Here is a 24544-nt window from a genome sequence, read left to right as displayed (position 1 = left end):
TACTTCGGCAACGCCAACGGATGATTCAACCGTCGGAGGGTTAGATGGTCTGTTGGACTGATGTTTTGATGATGGGTATATGTTTGTGCTGGTTATTGAAGAATGAAGCGTCCTTGAATGGTAATCAAGGACGCTTATAAAGTGAAGGATGGTAAGGAGGTGAAGTACACTAAGAAGGTGAAAGACGGTATGATGGCGAAGTACGGTTAGAAGGTGAAGGAGGTAAGGAGGATGGATGAAGAGTTAGTAGACTGCATCGAAAAGGTCGATGAGTTGAAGGCTGCTGTACCCTGTGGAAATTTTCGGAGCTGGTCGTGTGGAGTGGGAAGTTGGAGATGTGTGGGAATGTTTTTCACACCGGCTCGCTGCTATTCCTTGTCAATAGCAGGATGTATACAAATTGCTAATTTTGCCCATGAACATTCCACTAAGGAACAGGGGCAAACTTCTCACATATCAATGATTGCAGTCCCATTCAAATTTTATGCTCAATGAGGGGCCTCCTTTTTATAGCCGAGTCCGAACGGCATGCCGCAGGGCGACACCTCTTTGGAGAGAAGTTTTACATGGCATAGTACCTCACACATGTTGCCAGCATTAGGAGGGGAAAACCAGTGTTGAAAATTATTTCTGGTATCGCCAGGATTCGAACCCAGGCGTTCAGCGTCACAGGCGTACATGCTAACCTCTGCGCTACGGTGGCCTCCAGCAGGATGTAAACCGTGTTGTGTAAATGTTGCGGTAGCATTCCTGTTTTGGCTCAGTCTTGTGTAGAGTCATTTTGGGTTATGCCATCGGTTTTCTGAAGTCTTCTTTGTGTTGTTGCTTCTGAATGGTTCTTGCATCATCCTCAAGTCCAGTCCAGTCCGCAAATGTATGGAGTTCAACTGGAAGTAGTTGGACTACATGGTGGGACCAGAGTCCTTAATCTGGTATCACGGCAGTCAGGAGGCATTGCGACTTCGGTTCCAGCCTGACTATGGTGAGGCCCTAGTTGGAAGCATCGTGGTGGCTGTGGTTTGTACCTTAAATCGGAAGAAGGGCAGTTTTTGCTCAGTGTGGTGTTGCATGCAATCAAGCCATGGTGCCATGGGCCAGAAAACGAAAAGAGTTTTAGATGGAACTCCGCTGCTAACCTAGGGGGAGATCACATCCAAACAAAGTGACATCGAATTGGAGCTCATGCTAGCTTCGGTTAGCTGCATTATATTCTCCCGGGCTGAGGAGCCCTGCAGGATTGAGCCAAAATGGCAGGTGCCAGCATTAAAACCATAAGGACTTGTCATATCTTTGTGGGCCCCTAGGTACAGACAGATACACAGTAACGCAGAGGAGTTGAGAAGGTTGAGAATTTTTTATAAACCTATCAACCGATTTTATATCATGAGCACCTAGAGGGCGCATTTACAGCACCACTTGGCTGATATTTTATGGTTTTTTATATCCAGCACCGAAGAATGGGGGTATATTCATTTTCTTATTCCGTTTGCAACACATCGAAATATCCATTTCCGACACTATAAGGTATATATGTTCTTGATCAGCGTAAAAATCTAAGACCATCTAGCCATGTCCGTCCATCCGTCTGTTGAAATCGCGTCTTTAAAAACAGAGATATTGAGCTGAAACTTTGCACAGATTCTTTTTTTGTCCATAAGCAGGTTAAGTTCGAAGATGGGCTATATCGGACTATATCTGGATATAGCCCCCATATAGACCGATCCGCCGATTTAGGGCCTTGGGCCCATAAAATCCACATTTATTACCCGATTTTGCTGAAATTTGGTACAGTGAGTTGTGTTAAGCCCTTCAACACCCTTCTGCAATTTGGTCCAGATCGGTCTCGATTTGGACATAGCTGCCATATAGACCGATCTTCCGATTTAGGGTCTTAGGCCCATAAAAGCCACTTTTATTATCCGATTATGCTGAAATTTGGGACAGTGAGTTGTGTTAGGCCCTTCAACACCCTTCGTCAATTTGGTCCAGATCGGTTTAGATTTGGATATAGCTGCTATATTGACCGATCCTCCGATTTAGGGTCTTAGGCCCATAAAAGCCAAGATTTTTATCCGATTTTGCCAAAATTTGGGACAGTGAGTTGTGTTTGACCAGTCGAAATTCTTCTTCAATTTGGCCCCGATCGGTCCATATTTGGATATAGCTGCCATATAGACCGATCCGCCGATTTAGGGTCTTAGGCCCATAAAAGCCAAGATTTTTATCCGATTTTGCTGAAAATTGGGACAGTGTGTTGTGTTAGGACCTCCAACACCCTTCGTGAATTTGGTCCAGATCGGTTTAGATTTGGATATAGCTGCCATATAGACCGATCTTCCGATTTAGGGTCTTAGGCCCATAAAAGCCAAGATTTTTATCCGATTTTGCTGAAAATTGGGACAGTGAGTTGTGTTAGGCCTTCCAACACCCTTCGTGAATTTGGTCCAGATCGGTCTAGATTTGGATATAGCTGCCATATAGACCGATCTTCCGATTTAGGTTCTTAGGCCAATAAAAGCCAAGATTTTTATCCGATTTCGGCAAAATTTGGGACAGTGAGTTGTGTTTGACCAGTCGACATTCTTCTTCAATTTGGTCCTGATCGGTCCATATTTTGATATAGCTACCATATAGGCCGATCTCTCGATTTAAGGTCTTGGGCCCATAAAAGGCGCAATAATTGTACGATTTCGCCGATATTTGGGACAGTGAGTTGTGTTAGGCTTTTCGACGTCCGTATCGTATATGGTTTCGATCGGTCTATATTTGGATATGGCTATCAAAAAACCAATATTTGTTCTACAAAATTGGACAATGACTTGTACTTATTAGACCACTCAATGTCCGAGTCGAATTTGGTCCAAATCGGACCATATTTCGATATAGTTGCTATGGAAGCATAAATTATGAATATTTTACCTGATTATGACGAAAGGTAGTTTACATATATACCCGAGGTGGTGGGTATCCAAAGTTCGGCCCGGCCGAACTTAACGGCTTTTTTTTCTTAATTGTGAAGGGTCTATTAAATTCAGCATGAGCGAACTTAAAAGCATTAACCCTTAACTGGTGAGGTGACATTTTTTTGGCTTACTTTGTGACGTGGGATATGTATTATTAAAAAAATGCTATTTTTGTTCCATTATTAGTTGTGTTGATAAGAATACATTATATTTCGTTAATATGAAACAAAATTTTGTAAACTTTGATGTCACCAAAATCTTTCTAGTCAAATTCATTGATTGTGCCCTAAACACATAAAAGCAACTTTTTTGCAAATAGAGAAGCGCATACCCTCCCCTTTTTTGCTTTAAATCTCAATACGAAATATTGGGTTGCCCAAAAAGTAATTGCGGATTTTTCATATAGTCGGCGTTGACACTAAAGACTAAAGAACAACAAGGCAGCAGGAACCGATGGGTTAACCGCTGAACTATTTAAGACCGAAGGTGACACGCTGATAAGGCGTATGCATCAGCTTATCTGCGCAATCTGGCTAGAACAACACATAAACGATGATAGGAATCACAGCAACAAGGCAGCATAAGCCGACGGGTTACCCGCTGAACTATTTAAGACCGGAGGCGACAGGCTGATAGGGCGCATGCATCAGGTTATCTGCGCAATCTGGTTAGAAGAACGCATACCCGATGATTGGAATCTCAGCATACTATGTCCCGTACACAAGAAAGAAGACAAGAAAGGAGACAAGAAAGGAGACAAGAAAGGAGACAAGAAAGGAGACAAGAAAGGAGACAAGAAAGGAGACAAGAAAGGAGACAAGAAAGGAGACAAGAAAGGAGACAAGGAAGAAGACATGAAAGAAGACAAGAAAGGAGACAAGAAAGGAGACAAGAAAGGAGACAAGAAAGGAGACAAGAAAGGAGACAAGAAAGGAGACAAGAAAGGAGACAAGAAAGGAGACAAGAAAGGAGACAAGAAAGGAAACAAGAAAGGAGACAAGAAAGGAGACAAAAAAGGAGACAAGAAGGGAGACAAGAAAGAAGAAAAGAAAGGAGACAAGAAAGAAGACAAGAAAGGAGACAAGAAAGGAGACAAGAAAGGAGACAAGAAAGGAGACAAGGAAGAAGACAAGAAAGAAGAAAAGAAAGGAGTCAAGAAAGGAGACAAGAAAGGAGACAAGGAAGAAGACATGAAAGGAGACAAGAAAGGAGACAAGAAAGGAGATAAGAAAGGAGACAAGAAAGGGGACAAGAAAGGAGACAAGAAAGGAGTCAAGAAAGGAGACAAGAAAGGAGTCAAGAAAGGAGACAAGAAAGGAGACAAGAAAGGAGACAAGAAAGGAGACAAGAAAGGAAACAAGAAAGGAGACAAGAAAGGAGACAAGAAAGGAGACAAGAAAGGAGACAAGAAAGGAGACAAGAAAGCAGACAAGAAAGGAGACAAGAAAGGAGACAAGAAAGTACACAAGAAAGGAGACAAGAAAGTAGACATGAAAGGAGACAAGAAAGGAGACAAGAAAGGAGACAAGATGGAATGTGGCAACGACAGAGGAATAAGTCTCCTCCCTAACGCATACAGGATACTCTAAAGCGTACTGTGTTAAGGATTAAATCCTAAAGTGTTAATTGAGCCCTATCAATGCGGCTTTAGACCTGGTAAATCCACCCTGGAGCAGATATTCACACTGCGCCAAATCCTGGAAAAGACCCAAGAAGGACAAATCAACACCTACCATATCTTTGTTGACTACAAAGTCGCCTTCCATACCCCTTTATGTTCAAAGGTATTTCAAGCCATGTCTGAGTTTGGTATCCCTGCAAAATTAAAAAGACTCTGCAGGATGACACTTGCTGATACGCGTTCCTCAGTATGAAAAGGAAAGAATCTCTCCGAACCATTTAATACCAAACTAGGTTTCAGACAAGGAGACAGCCTATTGTGTGATCTCTTTAATATCCTGCTGGAGAAGACTATACGAAATGCAGATGTGAATAGATATGACACACCAATCACAAGAGAGCACATGCTACTCGCCTATGCCGACGACATCGATATCATAGGTCGGTCAACGGAAGTTGCAACTGCAGCCTTTGAAAGAATCGAAAGAGAGTCAGTGAAAATGGGTCGGGCAGTAAATGGAGATAAGACGAAATGGATGGTTTCAACTCCCACAAATCCTTGCACAACCGAGCAGATAAAGAAAATGGAGAAAGTTGGGAACCACAACTTTGAGATAGTCAGTAACTTTATCTACATCGGCACCGCTGTAACCGAAAAGAATGCCACCAGTTTTGAGATTAAGCGAAGAATAATACTGGCAAACAGATGCTACTTTGGACTAAGTAGACAGTTTAGAAACAAGGCCACCTCTCGACAGACAAAGATTACCCTATACAAGACACTGATATTACCCGTGCTGTTATATGGTTCTGAAGCATGGATACTTGTGAAGACAGATGAGGCAGTACTTGGAGTATTTGAGAGAAAAATTCTTCGTAAAATATATGGACCAGTTTGCGTTAATGAAGTATGAATCACGAGCTGTATGACGCATCAAAATACAACGGCTGCGTTGGCTAGATCATGTTATCAGAATGGATGCAGAAGCTCCAGCAAAGAAGTGGTTTGAAGGAAGGAAGACCAAAAGCCCGATGGAAAGATCAAGTGGTGGGAGACACCTCAAAACTAGGTGTCAGAGATTTCAGAATGAGCGCAGAAGATCGAGGCGCTTGGAAGGCATAGAATAGCCTTCCAAGCGCCTTCGGATAGTGGAACAAATATTCTGTCATAGCCAATTAAAGTAAAGTATTGGGTTACCCAAAAAGTAATTGCGGATTTTTTATATAGACGGCGTTGACAAATTTTTTCACAGTTTCTGACTCTGTAATTGCATTCTTTCTTCTGTTAGTTATCAGCTGTTACTTTTAGCTTGCTTTAGAAAAAAAGTGTAAAAAAAGTATATTTGATTAAAATTCATTCTAAGTTTTATTAAAAATGCATTTACTTTCTTTTCAAAAATCCGCAATTACTTTTTGGGCAACCCAATAATAGGGTCGGAAATGGATATTTCGATATATTGCAAACGGAATGACAAAATGAACAATTTTACTTGAAACTTTTTTCGGCTTTTTTTATTACCCATCTGAATATTTTTGCCGTGGTCCATAAAAATTGGTTTACAAATAGATCTCCCAATTTACACTTTAAGTGTAAGTGTAGGGTGTACGGCATCGCTGACTTTTGCCTTTCTTTACTTGTTGGTTGTTATGTTGTTATGTATTCCAAAATCGTCTTACCCGCAACGTATGGGCCACTCTTTTCTATAATCTCCTTGATTTACTATAAAAAAAATGTTGCCCTACAAAATTTACCATTCATCAGATGTCTGTCTACCAAGTTTAACATCCGCTTGGGCCTGGCACAATTATCAACGTCAAGAACGCCAAAAGTTTGCAAATTTTGATAGGTTTTCATATGAAATGAATTCGAATGCCATAATCCAGAGAAAGCATTTCATGTTAAGCTTGAAACAAGTCTTGTAAATGTTGCCACGCTTATTTAATCTTCTAAGGCTATCAAAAACCTTAACCCAGACGCATTTAATCAGTGCGTAAAAAACATTTCAAATACCAAAAGTTCTATAAAATCGTAGTTTAAGGCATGGGCAACTAGTAGTTAGGTTTCAAAAGTGAGTTAGTGAAGCGAAAAAAAAACCAGAGAAACGAAAAATGTTAACCCCCTGCGTCATATTTACCTGGCTGCTGATCGCAGCCGGTTGCATTGCTACGCCTGTGGAGGAGAAAATCGAAATGATCGAAAAATCCATAAACACTGACATCGACGCCTGTGAGGATTTCTACAAATATGCCTGCGATAATTGGCAATCGAATTATGCCACAGATGATTATGCGGAAATGATTGGTTTGCTGGATTACAAGATGAATGCCAGATTGGAGGAGTTGCTTAAGAAAAAAGGCAAACGCGAACCCAAGGGAGATGCCAATAGTGCCTTGTACAAGCTAAAGGCCTACTATCGCTCTTGCCAGCGGGCATATGCTGAGGATTTGCTTAAGTACTCGCAAACTGTCAAGCCCGGACCAGAGCTACAATGGCCTGTTTTGCAGTCGCATGCTCAAGATGATGCCGATATTGAATGGCCATCCCAGGACTTTGATATCTTCAAGGTGATGGGAGAGTTGCATGGCTACAACATCGACCATTTACTTTTGAGTATAGCTAGCTATCGCACTGCCGAAGATGTTTTGGAAATTCATTTTAATCTACCCAATGGTGGGGAGGAGGACTCCACAGAGGGCAAGGAACTGTTATTCACTTTGCCCACTGTGGGCTTCTCCTATCCCATCAGCTTCAAATACATGACCCAATTCAATAAAATGGACAGCTTTTGGAGGGAGACCTATGCCCAATACTCGGAATCGGAAAACACCGAATCTATGACTTATAGTGAGCTACAGACCTCGAATCCCAATCTTTGGAAGTTCTTGGAATCAATGCTGCCCGGTAAGGTGGCGCCCCAGGATGAGATTTTCATCAACAATGTGGACTATTATCGCTTTCTCAATGACTACACAGTACCCCAGGGCTTGGAGGCTCAGGAGTTGGCCAATTATTTATTCTTCAAGTTCATCAAATACCTTAATGATGAAGCCAACACCAATTGCATTAAGGATACCCGCAATAAAATGAATTTAGCCGCCAATTATTTGTATTCCACAGAATTCTATTTGCCAACATCACAAGAGAACAATGAATTGATCGCCCGCATCAGTGGCAAGATACACAGGCAACTGCAACAGCTATTGGATGAGAACTTTATGCATCTGAGGCCCTCGCAAATTGCCAAACTGAAGAGGAAATTATCCTCGCTTAAGGTAAACGTGGGCAATTTACCCGAAAATGTCAACCAACAATATGTGGATGCCTACTATGGCGATGTGACTGGCCTGAGCTTTGGGAATTTTCACAAGAACCATTTAGCCCTGTTGAAACATCGTGGCCTGGAGAATTTGGCTCCCTATCACAATCAGACCCACAATACTTTGTACTATGAAAGTCTGGGATATGACATCAACTCCAATTTGGTCATAGTACCGATGAGTTGTTTCGAGCCACCCTTTTACGATGCCAGCTATGATGATGCCCTGGTGTGGTCTTTATTCGGTTACCTATTGAGCTATGAGTACATTCATACCCTGGATCATGAAGGTCTGGAACGTGATTTGTGGGGTTTTGAAACCTCCGAGTATAGTGATATCTTGGGTAAGGACAATTTCGACAATTATCGTGAATGCCTTAAGGCCCAAGATGACAGCGAACAAATACCCGACAGAGGTGCTGCTATTATAGGCCTTAAGGTGGCCTACCAAGCATTTGTCAATGATAGTCGTCAATCATCAACAGCTCGGTCCTACTCAACCACATTTTCTAAGGACAAGTTGTTCTTTATGAATATGGCTCAGTTTTATTGTGGCAATGATGGCAATGAGAAGGCCTATCTAGAACAGATTTTGATGAATTCCGAAGACTTTGCCAAGGCTTTCAGATGTCCCATAGATAGTCGCATGAATCCCCGGAAGAAGTGTCGCCTTTACTAAGTTTAAGAAGGAAAATAATTATATTTTAAGTTACCTTCAATAGAACTATGATGATGATGAAATGGAAAATAAATCAACACCATCTGATCATTGGAGTAGGGCTAAGTTAATAAAGTTTCTAATGGTTATAAATTTTAGGGTGAGTGGCATGCATGTGGACAGAAAAACAAGTAAAAACGTGCTAAGTTCGGCCGGGCCGAATCTTATATACCCTCCATCATGGATTGCATTTGTCGAGTTCTCTGCGCGGTATCTCCATTCAGGCAAATAAAGAATAAGAACAGTTGTGCTATTGGAGCTATATCAAGTTGTAGTCCCATTTAGACGCCAAACTATTGGGTTGCCCAAAAAGTAATTGCAGATTTTTCATATAGTCGGCGTTGACAAATTTTTTCACAGCTTGTGACTCTGTAATTGCATTCTTTCTTCTGTCAGTTATCAGCTGTTACTTTTAGCTTGCTTTAGAAAAAAAGTGTAAAAAAGGTATATTTGATTAAAGTTCATTCTAAGTTTTATTAAAAATGCATTTACTTTATTTTAAAAAATCCGCCATTACTTTTTGGGCAACCCAATATATTGCCCGATTTGCCCTTAAATGGCAGTAGTAGCTACAATTTTCAACTGATCTGCACATAATTTGGTATGGACAGTTTTGTTACTGATCTTCACATGTCTAGAAGATTTCATAAAAATCGGTTCAGATTCAGATATAGCTCCCATATACATGTATCGTCCGATTTGCACTTAAATGGCAGTAGTAGCTTCAATTTCTAACCGATCTGCGCGCAATTTGGCATGGACAGTTTTGTTACTGATTTTAATATATGTGCAAAATTTTATCAAAATCGGTTTAGATTTAGATATAGGTTAGGTTGGGTTGAAAAGAGGGTGCAGATATTAATCCGCGCCATGCCACTATGGACATACACCTAAGCCAGTAATCGGCTTGTTCTCTAAAAACTATAAGGCAACCTCTAAAAAGAAAATTTTATGTTAGGAATTCCGTGCTACTTACAAAATCGTTTTCTCTACCACTCCCCTAAATTGATTCATGTCTGATATTGTGTCTCCACCTAAGTACCGCTATCTGTTGGACGCGAAAGCGGGACAATGACAAAGGAAATACTCCAAAGTCTCACCATCTTCTTCGTATGCCCTACACATGCTATCACTTGACGCACCGATTTTACATAAGTGAGCTTGTAGTCCTTCCTCCTTTTGCTTCCTTTATTACTGATTATCTTCTCACGATCTGGATCCCCCCATAGAATTTTTGCCGTCCTACCAACCGTTTCGCTGTTCCACAATGTGGCATGAGCATTCGTCGCCCACTCCCCTAACTCGGACTGCGTCGCCCCGAAAGGCTTCTTGTTAACCAAGTTTATTAACGGCAGTCCTCTGGCCTTCACCGCCAAATCGTCTGCCCTTTCATATCCCCTTACTCCGTTATAGCCCGGCACCCAAACGATGCGGATTTGTCCATCCTCAAAAAAGGCGTTAATCTCCTTCTTACACTGCAAGACTGTTCGTGACCTTACCGTCCAGGTTGTTATTGCCCTTACGGCAACTTTACTGCTGAATGGTCCTTATGCTGCAATTTTCTCCATAGCAGTTCACTAAACTTCTGAGGCGTACGTAAGTATTGGTCTAGTTACGCTCCTGTAGAGCAAGTGGATTATCCTAGGATTCAGACCCCATTTCGAGCCTACGGCCTGTCTACATAGTGCCCAACATCTGTGAGCCTTCTCAGTAAGCTCCTGAATGTGACACTTCCCCTTCAGTTTCCTGTCCAAGATCACACCTAAGTATTTGACCTTGTCAGATATCGAAATCGTCTTATTGAGGAAACGTGGTGCGTTAAATTAGCCCACTTTCGTCTTCCTCGTGGACAGGCATATTTCACACTTCTCTGGGTTAACATTGAGACCACCGGGTCTAGGCCAGTCATATGTCATATTCAAGACCCATTCTTCCCTTCCGCATAGCTCGTCCAGATCCTTACCCCTTAGAAGTATTATAACATCGTCTGCGTAGCAGACGGGTTCAAATCCCTCCTCAGTCAGCATCCGTTATAGGTCATTTATGGTGGTCACCCATAGGAGTGGCGATAAAATGCCCCCCTGCGGCGTGCCCTGTGCCACTTTCTCCCCTATATTTATGCCATGGAATACACAATTTATCCACCTGTTCCTTAGCATATGGTTTATCCAGTCTCTAAGGACCGGGTCCACGCGGTACTGGTCTAAGGATTGAATCAGTGTGTCGACCCGCACATCGTTAAAACGACCCCTCGATGTCAGTGCATACCGCCAGTATGTACGTTTTAGCATCGAAGGATTCTTCTATTTGCAGGGCAGTCTCCACCAACCTTCCCTTAATATAGGCATGCTTTTTATACCCACAACCGAAGGATGGGGGTATATTCATTTTGTCATTCCGTTTGCAACACATCGAAATATCTATTTCAGACCCTATAAAGCATATGTATTTTTGATCAGCGTAAAAATCTAAGACGATCTAGACATGTCCGCCGTCTGTCTGCTGAAATCACGCTACAGTCTTTAAAAAATAGAGATATTGAGCTGAAACTTTGTACAGATTCTTTTTTTGTCCATAAGCAGGTTAAGTTCGAAGATGGGCTATATCGGACTATATCTTGATATAGCCCCCATACAGACCGATCCACCGATTTAGGGTCTTAGGTCCATAAAAGCCACGTTTATTATCCGATTTTTCTGAAATTCAAGACAGTGAGTTCTGTTAGGCCCTCCGACATCATTCGTCAATTTGGCCCAGATCGTTCCAGATTTGGATATAGCTGCCATATAGACCGATCCTCCGATTTAGGGTCTTGGGCCCATAAAAGACACATTTATTATCCGATTTTGCTGAAATTAAAGACTGTGAGTTCTGTTAGGACATCCGACATCATTCGTCAATTTGGCTCAGATCGTTCCAGATTTGTATATAGTTGCCATATAGACCGCTCCTCCGATTTAGGGTCTTAGTCCTATAAAAGCCACATTTATTATCCGATTTTGTTGAAATTTGGGACAGTGAATTGTCTTAGGCCCTTCGACATCTATTTTCAATTTGGCCCTGATCGGTCCAGATTTGGATATAGCTGCCATATAGACCGATCTCTCGGGTTTAGGTTTTGGGGCCATAAAAGGCGCCTTTGTTGTCCGATTTCGCCGAAATTTGGGACAGTGCTTTGTTTTAGGCTCTTCGACATTTCTCTGCAAGTTGGTCCAAATCGGTACAGATTTGGATATAGCTGCCATATAGACCGATATCTCGATTTAAAGTCTTGGCCCCATAAAAAGCGCATTTAAAGCGCATTCCACTGAAATTTGCCACAATGAATCATGTTAGGCTTTTCGACATCCGTGTCATATATGTTTCAGATCGGTTTATTTTTAGATATAGCTACTATACTTATTATTCTTTGGTCCAAATCGGAACATATTTTGATATAACTGCTATGGGACATATGGTACGAAATTTTCACCGAATTTTGATGAAAGGTGGTTACATATATACACGAGGTGATGGGTATCCAACGTTCGGGCCGGTCGAACTTAACGCCTTTTTACTTGTTCGATTCTATCGCACTTTACGTCGGTAGCTCCCATATAAACTGATCCCTTGATAGTACTTCTATAGCCTCTGGGAGGCGTAGTTCTTATACGATTTGGCTGAAATGTTGCACAAAAACTTTTCTGATAACCCTTAACATACCAGTCGAGTCTGGTCTGAATCGGTCTAAGACCTGATATTGCTCCCATATAAACCGATCTTGCGATTTTACTTTTTGAGCCACTAGAGGGCGCAAATGTAATCCGATTTTGAACATCGACTTCTACTGTGGTCTCCCACATCCAAGCCAAGTATGGCCCTAATCGGTTCATAACCTGATGAAGCTCCAATAACATACCTTTTGTTTTCCTATAAAGATGTTAGAGGCCACAAACCATGGTTCATAGTTGTCCCAAAATCCTTTAGAAAAAAAATAATTTTTTTTTATTAATTTTTGTGTTTTTTTTTAATTTTTTTATTTTTTTTTTATTTTAAATATTTTCACACTTAAGCCACTTATTATTTAATTTTTTTTTTTTATTCACCATAACCTACAACGATGTCGCGATTGCATTTTATCACGTTTCTCACAACCAAAGGCCTTGGAAAATTCCTCGAAATTCGCCAAAGTCTGCAAGACTCGCAATTCATCCATGGCATGATCCAAATAGGCGGAATGAGTCAATTTCGGATGTACTTTGCCGCAGAAAAATTGAGCAAAATTTATAAAGAAAACCTGTTGGGGGGTAAATTGATTCAAATAGCGCGAACGTAAATGCTTAACAATCAGCGTCTCATTGCCAAGGCGCGAGGCAGTAAAATAGGCATTGAAGGCCAAGCGAATGCCCTCATAGTCGGCCAGTTTTTCATTGAGACTGCGTGAGCCGGTGGCCAATTCATTTTGCATACACCTAAGACCCTGCATAAAACGTTGATTGGCTGAGATTTCCTCACTGGGACCCATGATGTTGCCCGAAGCATCATAATCTATGCCCGACGAGTCAAAGCCATGCAACATCTCATGGGCCAAGGCGAAGCCTAAGACGGAATATTTGTAAATGTCCTTGAGATTGCGATGATATATGGGCATGTGGAGAAAACCATAGGGTATGACCACCATATTGCGCGATTTCAGATACAAGGGCGAGGAGGAGGAACCCAGCCATTCTGCGGAAATGACAGACTCATCGTTGAGTATCTCCTGATTGGTTAAAGGATCCAAGGTCTCATGACTTCTTTCCACGGTTAGTCGCAAAAGGCTCAACTGATTGGCATAGAAATTGTTGCCATCCAAGGTGACCCTTTCATAGTATTGACTCATATATTCGCCACTTATATTGCGGGGAGCGAAACCTATGCGCAATTGCATGGTGTGGATTTTCTGCAGCTGAGTTTCCACTATGGGCTGGGGCAATTGCAGGCGATTATCTTCCAAGACGGTATGAAAGGTTTGCTTGAGCTGCTCAAAGAGTTGAAGTACTTGGGCATCATTGCGCTCGGCATCCTTGTAGTAATGCAGACCCACCACATAACTCAAAGCCAAAGGCATGGCTCTTCTCAAACTGGCTATGCATTCTTGACGGGAGATTTCAGCAGGCCCTTGGGTCTTGAGATATAGCAAGAACTTGATCATGATGTAATTGCATAGATTGGAAGGCTCCACAGAGTTGAGCAACTTGACCAAGGATCTCATGTAGGGTATGTTCTGTATGATGACAGTGGTGGCCAAATCGGTATCGGGTCCTTTGAGCTGTCTGATGTAGGTCAGCCAGTCGATTTGAGGCATATACTCCTGCAAATAGCTCAACTGCATTTCCTTGGGCCCCTCCTCGTCCTCGAGCTCCTGCAGCTTGTGCAATTGAAACTCAAAGCGATTGACCTCACGGGCTATTTCGTTGGCCCAACGCTTGGTTTGGCCTATGTCCATGAGCAGCTCTATGATGACACCTTCGCCCATGGCCGAGGTTTCCGAGAGATCCGGCTTATCCAAATATATGCTCATCGAGGAGGATTCATCCCAGCGTGGCAGAACCTGCTCCTTAAGCAGAACCCCATTGAGGCCATATAAACGCAGTTTGGCTATGGTCTCTAGCCAGTCAAATTTATCGGCATTCCATTTGCGACCACCCTGCTTGGCCAACACATACCAATGCACCCCCGGGCCGGGCTGTATAAGCTGCAGATATTTCTTCAAATTATAGGGTTTCACCTTCTTGCAGGATTTGTAATAGGTGCGTATCTTGCCATAGAGGCTAGAGAGCTGCTCCCATCCAGCCATGGGTGTGGTAGAGCGTGTGCTTTCGGCTGTGGTGGTTGGGGCAGTTGTGCTGCGCCCTGTGTTTACATACTCATCGCTATGCATCGCCGAGGAGGAGGAGGAGGAGGACGCTGGAGATTTCCTTAACAAATGTTCCAGTTTTTTATTCAATTCATAATCCATTAAACCCAATACATCACCATAATCCATTTCATCGATATGCTGCTGATACCAATTGCCACAGGCATATTGATAAAAGTTGTCACAGGGCTTTGGCTCGTCCACATCCATGTAGCGTTCGATATTGATGGCCGCCAATTGATTGATGTTTTGCGTTTGATTGTGGGTCTGGCGACAATTTGTCGGTGTTGTCCGCCAGATTATTGACGCCAGCAAGCCAAAGACAATGCTTAACTTAAGCATGGCCAAATGATGCCACTGAAGAGCAGAACAACGAAGAGTAGCTGGAGAAGTATGCAGAGCACAAAAGACAAAGACAATGTGGATATGGATATGGATACTCTTGTCGGGGATTTATTTCAGTTGTGTATTTGTCCTTGCTATGGATTTTGTTTGGGCTGCTTAAGATGACCAGGGCTGGTAAGGGGCTGAGCTGGTATGGGGTTGAGCTGGTATGGGGCAGAGCTGGTATAGGGTTGAGCTGGTATGGAGTTGAGCTGGTATGGGGCTGAGTTGGTAAAACCAGCTCCTGGTTTACTAAACGGCAAAATAAGATCTGTTATTGGTGATGTTTTTCTGAGCAGCAAGAAATGGTGATTTTTGTTTTTCTTCAGATTTTGGTTGGTACAGGGCTGAGCTGGTATGGGGTTGAGTTGGTATAGGGCTGAGCTGGTATAAGGTTGAGCTGGTATAAGGTTGAGCTGGTATAGGACTTAGTTGGTAAAACCAGCTCCTGGTTTACAAAACGGCAAAATAAGATCTGTTATTGTTGATGTTTTACTGAGCAGCAAGAAATGGTGATTTTTGTTTTTCTTCAGATTTTGGTTGGTATGGGGTTGAGTTGGTATAGGGCTGAGCTGGTATAAGGTTGAGCTGGTATAGGGCTGAGTTGGTAAAACCAGCTCCTGGTTTACTAAACGGCAAAATAAGACCTGTTATTGGTGATGTTTTTCTGAGCAGCATGAAATGGTGATTTTTGTTCTTCTTTTGATTGTGGTTAGTATAGGGCTAAGGTTGAGCTGGTCTAGGGCTGAGTTGGTATAACCAGCTCCTGGTTTACTAAACGGCAAGATTAGATCTGTTATTGGTGATGTTTTTCTGAGCAGCAAGAAATGGTGATTTTTGTTTTACTTCAGATTTTGGCTGGTATGGGGCTGAGTTGGTATAGGGCTGAGCTGGTATAAGGTTGAGCTGGTATAGGGCTGAGTTGGTAAAACCAGCTCCTGGTTTTCCAAACGGCAAAATAAGATCTGTTATTGGTGATTTTTTTCTGAGCAGCAAGAAATGGTGATTTTTGTTTTTCTTCAGATTTTGTTTGGTATGGGGTTGAGTTGGTATAGGGCTGAGCTGGTATAAGGTTGAGCTGGTATAGGATTGAGTTGGTAAAAATAGCTCCTGGTTTACAAAACGGCAAAATAAGATCTGTTATTGGTGATTTTTTTCTGAGCAGCAAGAAATGTTGATTTTTGTTTTACTTCAGATTTTGGTTGGTATGGAGCTGAGCTGGTATGGGGCAGAGTTGGTATAGGGCTGAGCTGGTATAAGGTTGAGCTGGTATAGGGCTGAGTTGGTAAAACCAGCTCCTGGTTTTCCAAACGGCAAAATAAGATCTGTTATTGGTGATGTTTTTCTGAGCAGCAAGAAATGGTGATTTTTGTTTTTCTTCAAATTTTGGTTGGTATGGGGTTGAGTTGGTATAGGGCTGAGCTGGTATAAGGTTGAGCTGGTATAGGGCAGAGTTGGTAAAACCAGCTCCTGATTTACAAAACGGCAAAATAAGATCTGTTATTGGTGATGTTTTACTGAGCAGCAAGAAATGGTGATTTCTGTTTTTCTTCAGATTTTGGTTGGTATGGGGTTGAGTTGGTATAGGGCTGAGCTGGTATAAGGTTGAGCTGGTATAGGGCTGAGTTGGCAAAACCAGCTCCTGGTTTACTAAACGGCAAAATAAGATCTGTTATGGGTGATTTTTTTCTGAGCAGCAAGAAATTGTGATTTTTGTTTTTCTTCCGATTATGGTTGGTATGGGGCTGAGCTGGTATGGGGTTGAGTTGGTATAAGGCTGAGCTGGTATAAGGTTGAGCTAGTATAAGGTTGAGCTGGTATAGGGCTGAGTTGGTAAAACCAGCTCCTGGTTTACTAAACGGCAAAATAAGATCTGTTATTGGGGATGTTTTTCTGAGCATCAAGAAATGGTGATTTCTGTTTTTCTTCAGATTTTGGTTTGTATGGGGCTGGGCTAGTATGGGGCTGGGCTGGTATGGTGTTGAGTTGGTATAGAGCTGAGCTGGTATAAGGTTGAGCTGGTATAGGGCTGAGTTGGTTAAACCAGCTCCTGGTTTTCCAAACGGCAAAATAGGATCTGTTATTGCTGATGTTTTTCTGAGCAGCATGAAATGGTAATTTTTGTTCTTCTTTTGATTCTGGTTGTTTTTTGACTGTCTTGGTGGGTAAGTGCTGTTGCCACCAAAGGAAAAAAAAAAGTTTTTTTTGGGGATTGATGGCTGCCCTCCAGCCTGCTATGGTGCTGAAAGTATCTCTGTTTGTGTAGCAAAACCAGAGCTTAAGATCTGCTAGGATGTTTAAGAACAGCTTAAGATCTGCTGCAACCAAAGGAACCCCTTAAAGGAAGTTTTTGTCTTTTTCCAATTGCCAGGCTTGGTTTAGGTGAATAATTTTTCGTTTTGTGGATCTTTGCCACCTTCCGCTTTCTTTGTTTTCCTGATTTCTCAAAAGCCTAAACTTAAGCTTGTTTTTGTTAACTTTTTTTTCTTCAATGCTTTCGAATGCAATCTTGTTTCGTCTTTCACTTGTTGCTCTCAACTAATCTTGATTTGATGTTTAAATGCGAATCTAACTCTATAAAATTCTATTTCATTTTCTTTCATTTTTTTCGCCAAGTGTTCTAGATTTTTTTTTTGCTTTGATTTTTTTTTTTCTGTATAGAAATTTGTTTTGATATGGAACTCTTAACCTATTGTTAGATGAGAGGGAGAGCTACTGGGCATAGGCTGTATCACAATGATGATCATGATGATGCTTCCATTGGAGAGCTCATCTTCTTTGACCAGTTTTTAAGTTTTTTTCCTTGTGCATACAATTTTTCCATTTTTCTCATTTTGCGCCTTTAATTCCGCTGTTTTTCATTAACATTTTTCTCTACTTCCAATTGTTGTTGTTGTCTGTCTGTCTAACTATGAATAGATTTAGAATTTTTTATTATTATATTTTTTTTTTGTTATTTAAATTTCTATTTTTTCAGCTTTCGTCATTCCACTCTCTAGACACGGTAGAAATCGTTATCAGAATTATGTAGAATTTTTTTTTTCAAAATATTTTTTTTTTCTTTATTCTATTTGGGTGTTGTATCATCTTTGTATAGATTTTCATATTTAGTGTCTCTTTTTTTTTTTTGGTTTTGATGTGCATCTTTTATTCTTGGGTTCCCTGATCTTCGTTATAAAAGTGCATACCATTTCTTTTTGGGAGGTTTAAAAAGCTTAGAATATCACCGGCCGAAAAGTTGGTTAAGAGGTCGGATTGCCACCGATTCGATTTCTTCCATAGGGGTTGGTCTTTGAGTAGTGTGTTATATCAATGCAAATTTGCGAATGAATATTCCATTAAGGAAGAAATTTCAATGAGTTTTGTTCGATTCAAGTTTAAGCTCAATAATAAGGGGCCTCCTATATCAAGCCGAGTACGAACGGTGTGCCGCAGTACAACACCTTTTCAGAAAGAAGTTTTTACATGGCTGTCATATCATTTTTTTCAACAGCATATTTCCTCAAAAATGCCGCCAGCATTAGGAGGAGATAACTACCGCAGAAAATTTTATTCTTATGTTCACACCAGGATTCGAACCCAGACGTTCAGCGGCGTTCATAGGCGTACATGCTAACCTCTGCCCTACGGTGGCCTCCGTGGTATTAGAATGGATCACAAATTCAGCTGCCCAACCATCCGAACCTAATATACAAAGCCTAGGAATATAATACTGGAAATTTTTTATACCCTCCACCATAGGATGGCGGTATACTAATTTCGTCATTCTGTTTGTAACACCTCGAAATATGGGCCTGAGACCCCATAAAGTATATATACTCTTGATCATCATGTCATTTAAAGTCGATCTAGCCATGTCTGTCCGTCCGTCTGTCCATCTGTCCGTCCGTCTGTCTGTCCGTCCGTCGGTCTGTCGAAAGCACGCTTACTCTCGAAGGAGTTAAGCTAGCCGCTTGAAATTTTGCACAAACACTTTTTATTAGTGTAGGTCAGTTGGGATTATAAATGGGCCACATCGGTCCAAGTTTTGATATAACTGCTATATAATCCGATCTTGGGTCTTGACTTCTTGAGCCTTTCGAGTGTTGAAATTTTGCACGGGGGGTTTTGGTGTCATTTCCAACGACTATGCTAAGAACGGTTTAAATCGGTCCATGTTTTGATATAGCTGCCATATAAACCGATCCCGGGTCTTGACTTCTTGAGCCTCTAGAGGGCGCATTTCATGTCCGATTTAACTGAAACTTTGCTAGTGGTGTCTTGGTATCACTTCCAACAACTGTGTTAAGTATGATTCAAATCGGTTAATAATCTGGTATAGCTGCCATATAAACCGATCCTGGGTCTTGACTTCTTGAGCCTCTAGAGGGCGCATTTCTTGTCCGATTTAACTGAAATTTTGCTAGTGGTGTTTTGGCATCACTTCCAACAACTGCGCTTAGTATGGTTTAAATCGGTCCATGTTTTGATATAGCTGCCATGTAAACCGATCTTGGGTCTTGACTTCTTGAGCCTCTAGAGGGCGCAAGTTTTGATCGATTTGACTGAAATTTTGCACGTGGTGTCTTGGTATCACTTCCAACAACTGTTAAGTATGATTCAAATCGGTTCATAATCTGGTATAGCTGCCATACAAACCGATCCTGGGTCTTGACTCCTTGAGCCTCTAGACTGCGCATTTCTTGTCCGATTTAACTGAAATTTTGCTAGTGGTGTTTTTGCTTCACTTCCAACAACTTTGCTAAGTATGGTTGAATTCGGTCCGTGTTTTGATATAGCTGCCATATAAAACGATCTCGGATCTTGCCTTCTTGAGCCTCTAGAGGGCGCAATTTTTGTTCGATTTGACTGAAATTTTGCACGTAGTGTTTCGGTATCACTTCCCATAACTGTGTTTGGTGTGATCCAAATCGGTTCATAATCGGGTATAGCTGTCATATAAACCGATCTGGCATCTTGACTTTTTGAGCCTCTAGGGGGCGCAATTCTTATACGATTTGGCTGCAATTTTGCACGAGGTGTTTTGTTATGACTTCCAATAACTGTGCCAAGTATGGGACAAATCGGTACATAACCTGATATAGCTGTCATATAAACCGATCTAGTATGGTCCGAATCGATCAATAGCTTGATACAGCTTCCTTATAAACCAATCTCCCGATTTTGCTTCTTGAGCCCCTACAAAACGCAATTCTTATCCGAATGAACTGAAATATTACACAATACCATATTCTTATTCAATATTCTTTGTTTGCCTAAAAAGAGATACTGTGCATAGAACTCGTCAAATGCGATCCATGGTGGAGGGTACATAAGATTCGGTCCTGCCGAACTTAGCTAGCTCTTAGTTTCTTCTAAAAACTCCCAGTTTTTGCCCAAAAAATCGTTGTTGCCTGAAACCAGTTTCAATTGATGCTTCAAAGTCTATGTTCTCTCCTCAAAATATGAAAAGCAACAATGCAGCTGGTACCGATGATTTGCAAAATTTATTTCCTTACTCTTTACAAGCCCAAAGGGTAATTTCCTTTCCAAAACGAAAATTTGTTGATGAACATTCCACTCCATCGAACATCGAGGATACTTCTCTCATATTATCGAGTGCTATCCAAGTAAAGTTGAAGAAGAATAATAAGGGTCCTCAATTTTTCTATTCAGCACCAGAGGAAAGGGGGTATACTAAGCTAGCCATAACGTTTGCAACACCTTGAAATATTGATCCCTCATTGCTAGCGACTACAGGCTTTCCGCAACAGTTCCAGAAGCATAAACTTTTTAAATTTAAATTTTCGGAGGTTTGCCGACAGATCCAGAAGCCGCATATCTCCCATCGATAGTGTCTGTAAGCTTGCCGATAACTCCAGAAGCCGCAACGTTTCCATTTTAAATGATTGAAGGCGTGCCGGCTGCTCTAGGTGCCACGTCTTTCCCGTCGCTAGGGCCTGGATGCATGCCGATAGCTCCAGAACCCACGTCTTTCCCGCCGCTAGTACCTGGATTCATAAGATAGCTCCAGATCCCACGTCTTTCCCGTCGCTAGTGCATCGATTCTTGCGACAGCTCCCAACTTTTCGATTATAAATGCACGGACGCTTGCCGTCAGCTCCAGGTGCCACGTCTTTCCTTTAGCTAGGGTCTCCAAGGTTGCCGATAGCTCCAGAAGCCTCAACTATCCCATTTTAAATACTTGAAGACTCGCTGACAGCTCCAGAAGCCGCGTCTTTTCCATCGATAGTGTCTGGAGGCTTGCCGATAGCTTCAGAATCCTCAACTTTTCCATTTTAAATGCTTGGAGGCTTGCAGATAGCTCCAGAAGCCACGTCTCTCCTATCGCTAGTGCCTGGAGGCTTGCCGATAGTTCCAGATGCCGCGTTTTTGTTTTTTCTAAGGCCTGGCGGCTTGCCGACAACTCCAGAAGCCGCGTTTTTTCATCTCCAGTGCTTAGAAATTTGCCGACAGCTACAGATACCGCATCTTTCCTTTCACTATTGGCTGGAGGTTAGCCGATACCTCCGGACGCCGCAACTTTTTCATTTTAAATGCTCGAAAGATTGCCGACAGCTCCAGAACCCGCGTCTCGTACAGGTTTCCCTTTGTGGAGGGTTGCGACAGCTTCAGACGCCGCATCTTTCCTAACGCTAGGGTCTGGTGGCTTGCCAATAGCCTTTAATGGCAAATTTTGCCATGAACATTCCACTTGAACAGAGGCAGTGCGACACCTCTTTGGTTAGAAGTTTTTACATGACATAGTACCTCACAAATGTTGGAGGGGAAAACCACCGCTGAAATTTTTTTTCGGATGGTCTCGCCAGAATTCGAACATAGCTGTATCGACTTTAAATGTCCTGACGATCAAAAATAAATTTACTTTGTGGGGTCTTAGGCGAGTATTTCGGGGAGTTACAAAAAGAATGACGAAATTAGTATACCCCCACCCTATGGTGAAGGGTGGAGGAAGGAGGCCAGCACTCAATGATGTGTGAAAAGGTTGTCCCAGTTCCTTAATGGAATTTCGTGAAGAATGTCGCTCCTTCCTACTCAGGTAATTGAATACCACAGCTGTCAGCACGTAGCATCAAACCAAATCCATTATCAAAATCATATTCCAGTGTACGCGCCAGGGTCAATGTACCCTTGGTTGGGGGATCCAAGGGGGCATCACCTCCCAGACTGCATCTATCTGTAGAGCACCCCTGTGGGTGGCGACATTTCATAGAAATTTTAAATTCAAAAAAGTTTAAACTTTACTGATTTTTTTTTTTTTTTGGAATTTTGTTGTGTTAGAAAATTTTATAGAAATTTTTATGAAATTTCTAAGAAATGTTGTCTTTAGAAAATGGTTGCTAAAAATTTTATATTTAGCGAAATTTTCTTAGCAGCTTTGTCTTTCTTACAAATATTGTCTTTATTATTATAAATCTTCAATGATTTCCAGTACAACCTCATATGTTTTCACTCTAAGCTCAATCTATTATCGTATATGCAGTTTGAATTCAAAGAACAGCAAAAAAAAAGACTTCTACTTATGGACAACAATAGGACAATAGGAGAGAATACGTAATATGATGATGTTGTCTAAGTCAATGGACAAAGACCCATGTGACGATGATGAAAACGATAATGATAATGTAGATGATGATTGTCACATGGCCAGTAATAAAGATGTTATTCTGGATACACCGATGATGGATGTGATGGGCACGATTATGACTTAGATAACCTTGGCCATGCACAAACAATGAGAGATCACTGGTTTTTTGTCAGTTTCAAATGACACATAGACAGAATGTAATCTAAACTCTTTCAAAAGCTTAAATGACACCAAAGGAAAGATACACACATTCAATGAATGCCTGTGCCTGTTATTTTGGTATGGCCATTTAATCGCTAGAGCGATGAGTTAGTTCTATATGCCACAATGTTAATGGAGAAATGTATGGAAGTTGGTAGTTCAAGGAAACTGAAGAGGGTTAAGCATGAAACGGCTGGAATATGCTTTTTTATACCCTCCACTATAGGATGGGGGTATAATAATTTCGTCATTCTGTTTGTAACACCTTGAAATATGCGTCTAAGACCCCATAAAGTATATATGTTCTTGATCGTAGTGACATTTTAAATCGATCTAGCCATGGCCGTCCGTCCGTGTGTCCGTCCGTCCGTCTGTCGAAAGCACGCTAACTTTCGAAGGAGTAAAGCACGCCGCTTGAAATTTTGCACAAATACTTCCTATTAGTGTAGGTTGGTTGGGATTGTAAATGGGCCATATCGGTCATTGTTTCGACATAGCTGCCATATAATCAGATCTTGGATCTTGACTTCTTGAGCCACTAGAGGGCGGAATTCCAATCCGATTTGGCTGAAATATTGCATGAGGTGTTTTGTTATCATTTCCAATAACTGTGCTAAGTATGGCGTGAATCGGTACATAACCTGATATAGCTGTCATATAATCCGATCTGGGATCTTGACTTCTAGAGCCTCTAGAGGGTGGAATTCCCATCCGATTTGGCTGAAATTTAGCATGAGGTGTTTTGTTATAATTTCCAATAACTGTGCTAAGTGTGGATCAAATCGGTCTATAACCTGATATAGCTGCCATATAAATAGATCATGGATCTTGACTTCTTGAGCCACTAGAGGGCGCAATTCTTCTCCGATTTGGCTGAAATTTAGCATGAGGTGTTTTGTTATGACTTCCAACAGTTCTGCCAAATATGGTTTTAATTGGTTCATAACCTGATATGGCTGTCGTATAAACCGATCTTGGATCTTGACTTCTTGAGCCACTAGAGGGCGCAATTCCCATCCGATTTGGTTGAATTTTTGCAAAAAGTGTTTTGTTACGACTTCCAATAGTTGTGCCAAATATGGTTCTTAACCTGATATAGCTGCCATATAAACCGATCTTGGATCTTGACCTCTTGAGCCAATAGGGGGCGCAATTCTTATCCGATTTGGCTGAAATTATGCAAAAAGTGTTTTGTTATGCCTTCCAACAGTTGTGCCAAATATGGTTTTAATTGGTTCAAAACCTGATATAGCTGCCATATAAACCGATCTGGGATTTTGACTTCTTGAGCCTCTAGAGGGCGCAATTCTCATCCGATTTGGCTGAAATTTTGCAAAAAGTGTTTTGTTATGATATCTAACAACTGTGTCAAGTGTGGTTCAAATCGGTCAATAACCTGATATAGCTGCCATATAAACCGATCTTGAATCTTGATTTCTTGAGCCTCTAGAGGGCGCAATTCTTATCCAATTGGAATGAAATTTTGCACGGCATGTTTTGCTATGACTTCCAACAACTAGCGCTAAATATGGTTCAAATCGGTCAATAACCTGATATAGCTGCCATATAAACTGATCTTGGGTCTTGAATTCTTGAGCCTCTAGAGGGCACAGTTATTATCCGATTTAGCTGAAATTTTGCACGACATGTTTTGTTTTAACTTTCAACAACTATGCTAAGAATAGTTTAAATCGGTTCATAACCAGATATAGCTGCCATATAAACCTATATGGGACTTCTTAAGCCTCTAGAGGCCGCAATTATTATCTGATTTGCCTGAAATTTTGTACGACGGATCCTCTCATGACCATCAGCATTCGTGTTTATTATGGTCTGAATCGGTCTATAGCCTGATACAGTTCCCATATAAATCGA

At 41.5% G+C, this 24544-nt stretch overlaps 2 protein-coding genes across 2 annotated transcripts in view; one reads left to right on the top strand and one right to left on the bottom strand.

Annotated features, from left to right (window-relative positions):
• The window catches only part of LOC106085066 (lachesin), a 515032-nt gene that overhangs the window by 453293 nt on the left and 37195 nt on the right, over nucleotides 1-24544 (top strand). The window lies entirely within an intron of this gene.
• LOC106085074 (neprilysin-4) lies at nucleotides 12660-16038 on the bottom strand. The gene has a single exon (XM_013249105.2). The coding sequence runs from the start codon at nucleotides 14836-14838 to the stop codon at nucleotides 12700-12702; it is 2139 nt and encodes a 712-aa protein (XP_013104559.2). The 5' UTR covers nucleotides 14839-16038; the 3' UTR covers nucleotides 12660-12699.

Source organism: Stomoxys calcitrans, chromosome 3, assembly GCF_963082655.1.
Source record: "Stomoxys calcitrans chromosome 3, idStoCalc2.1, whole genome shotgun sequence".
Lineage (NCBI taxonomy): Eukaryota > Metazoa > Arthropoda > Insecta > Diptera > Muscidae > Stomoxys > Stomoxys calcitrans.
Note: the sequence above shows the minus strand (reverse complement) of the source record. Positions and strands in the feature narration are given on the sequence as shown.

Bases quoted from the DNA above. Each gene is read 5' to 3' on its own strand.
- LOC106085074 (XM_013249105.2), bottom strand. From the start codon at position 14,838: ATGCTTAAGTTAAGCATTGTCTTTGGCTTGCTGGCGTCAATAATCTGG.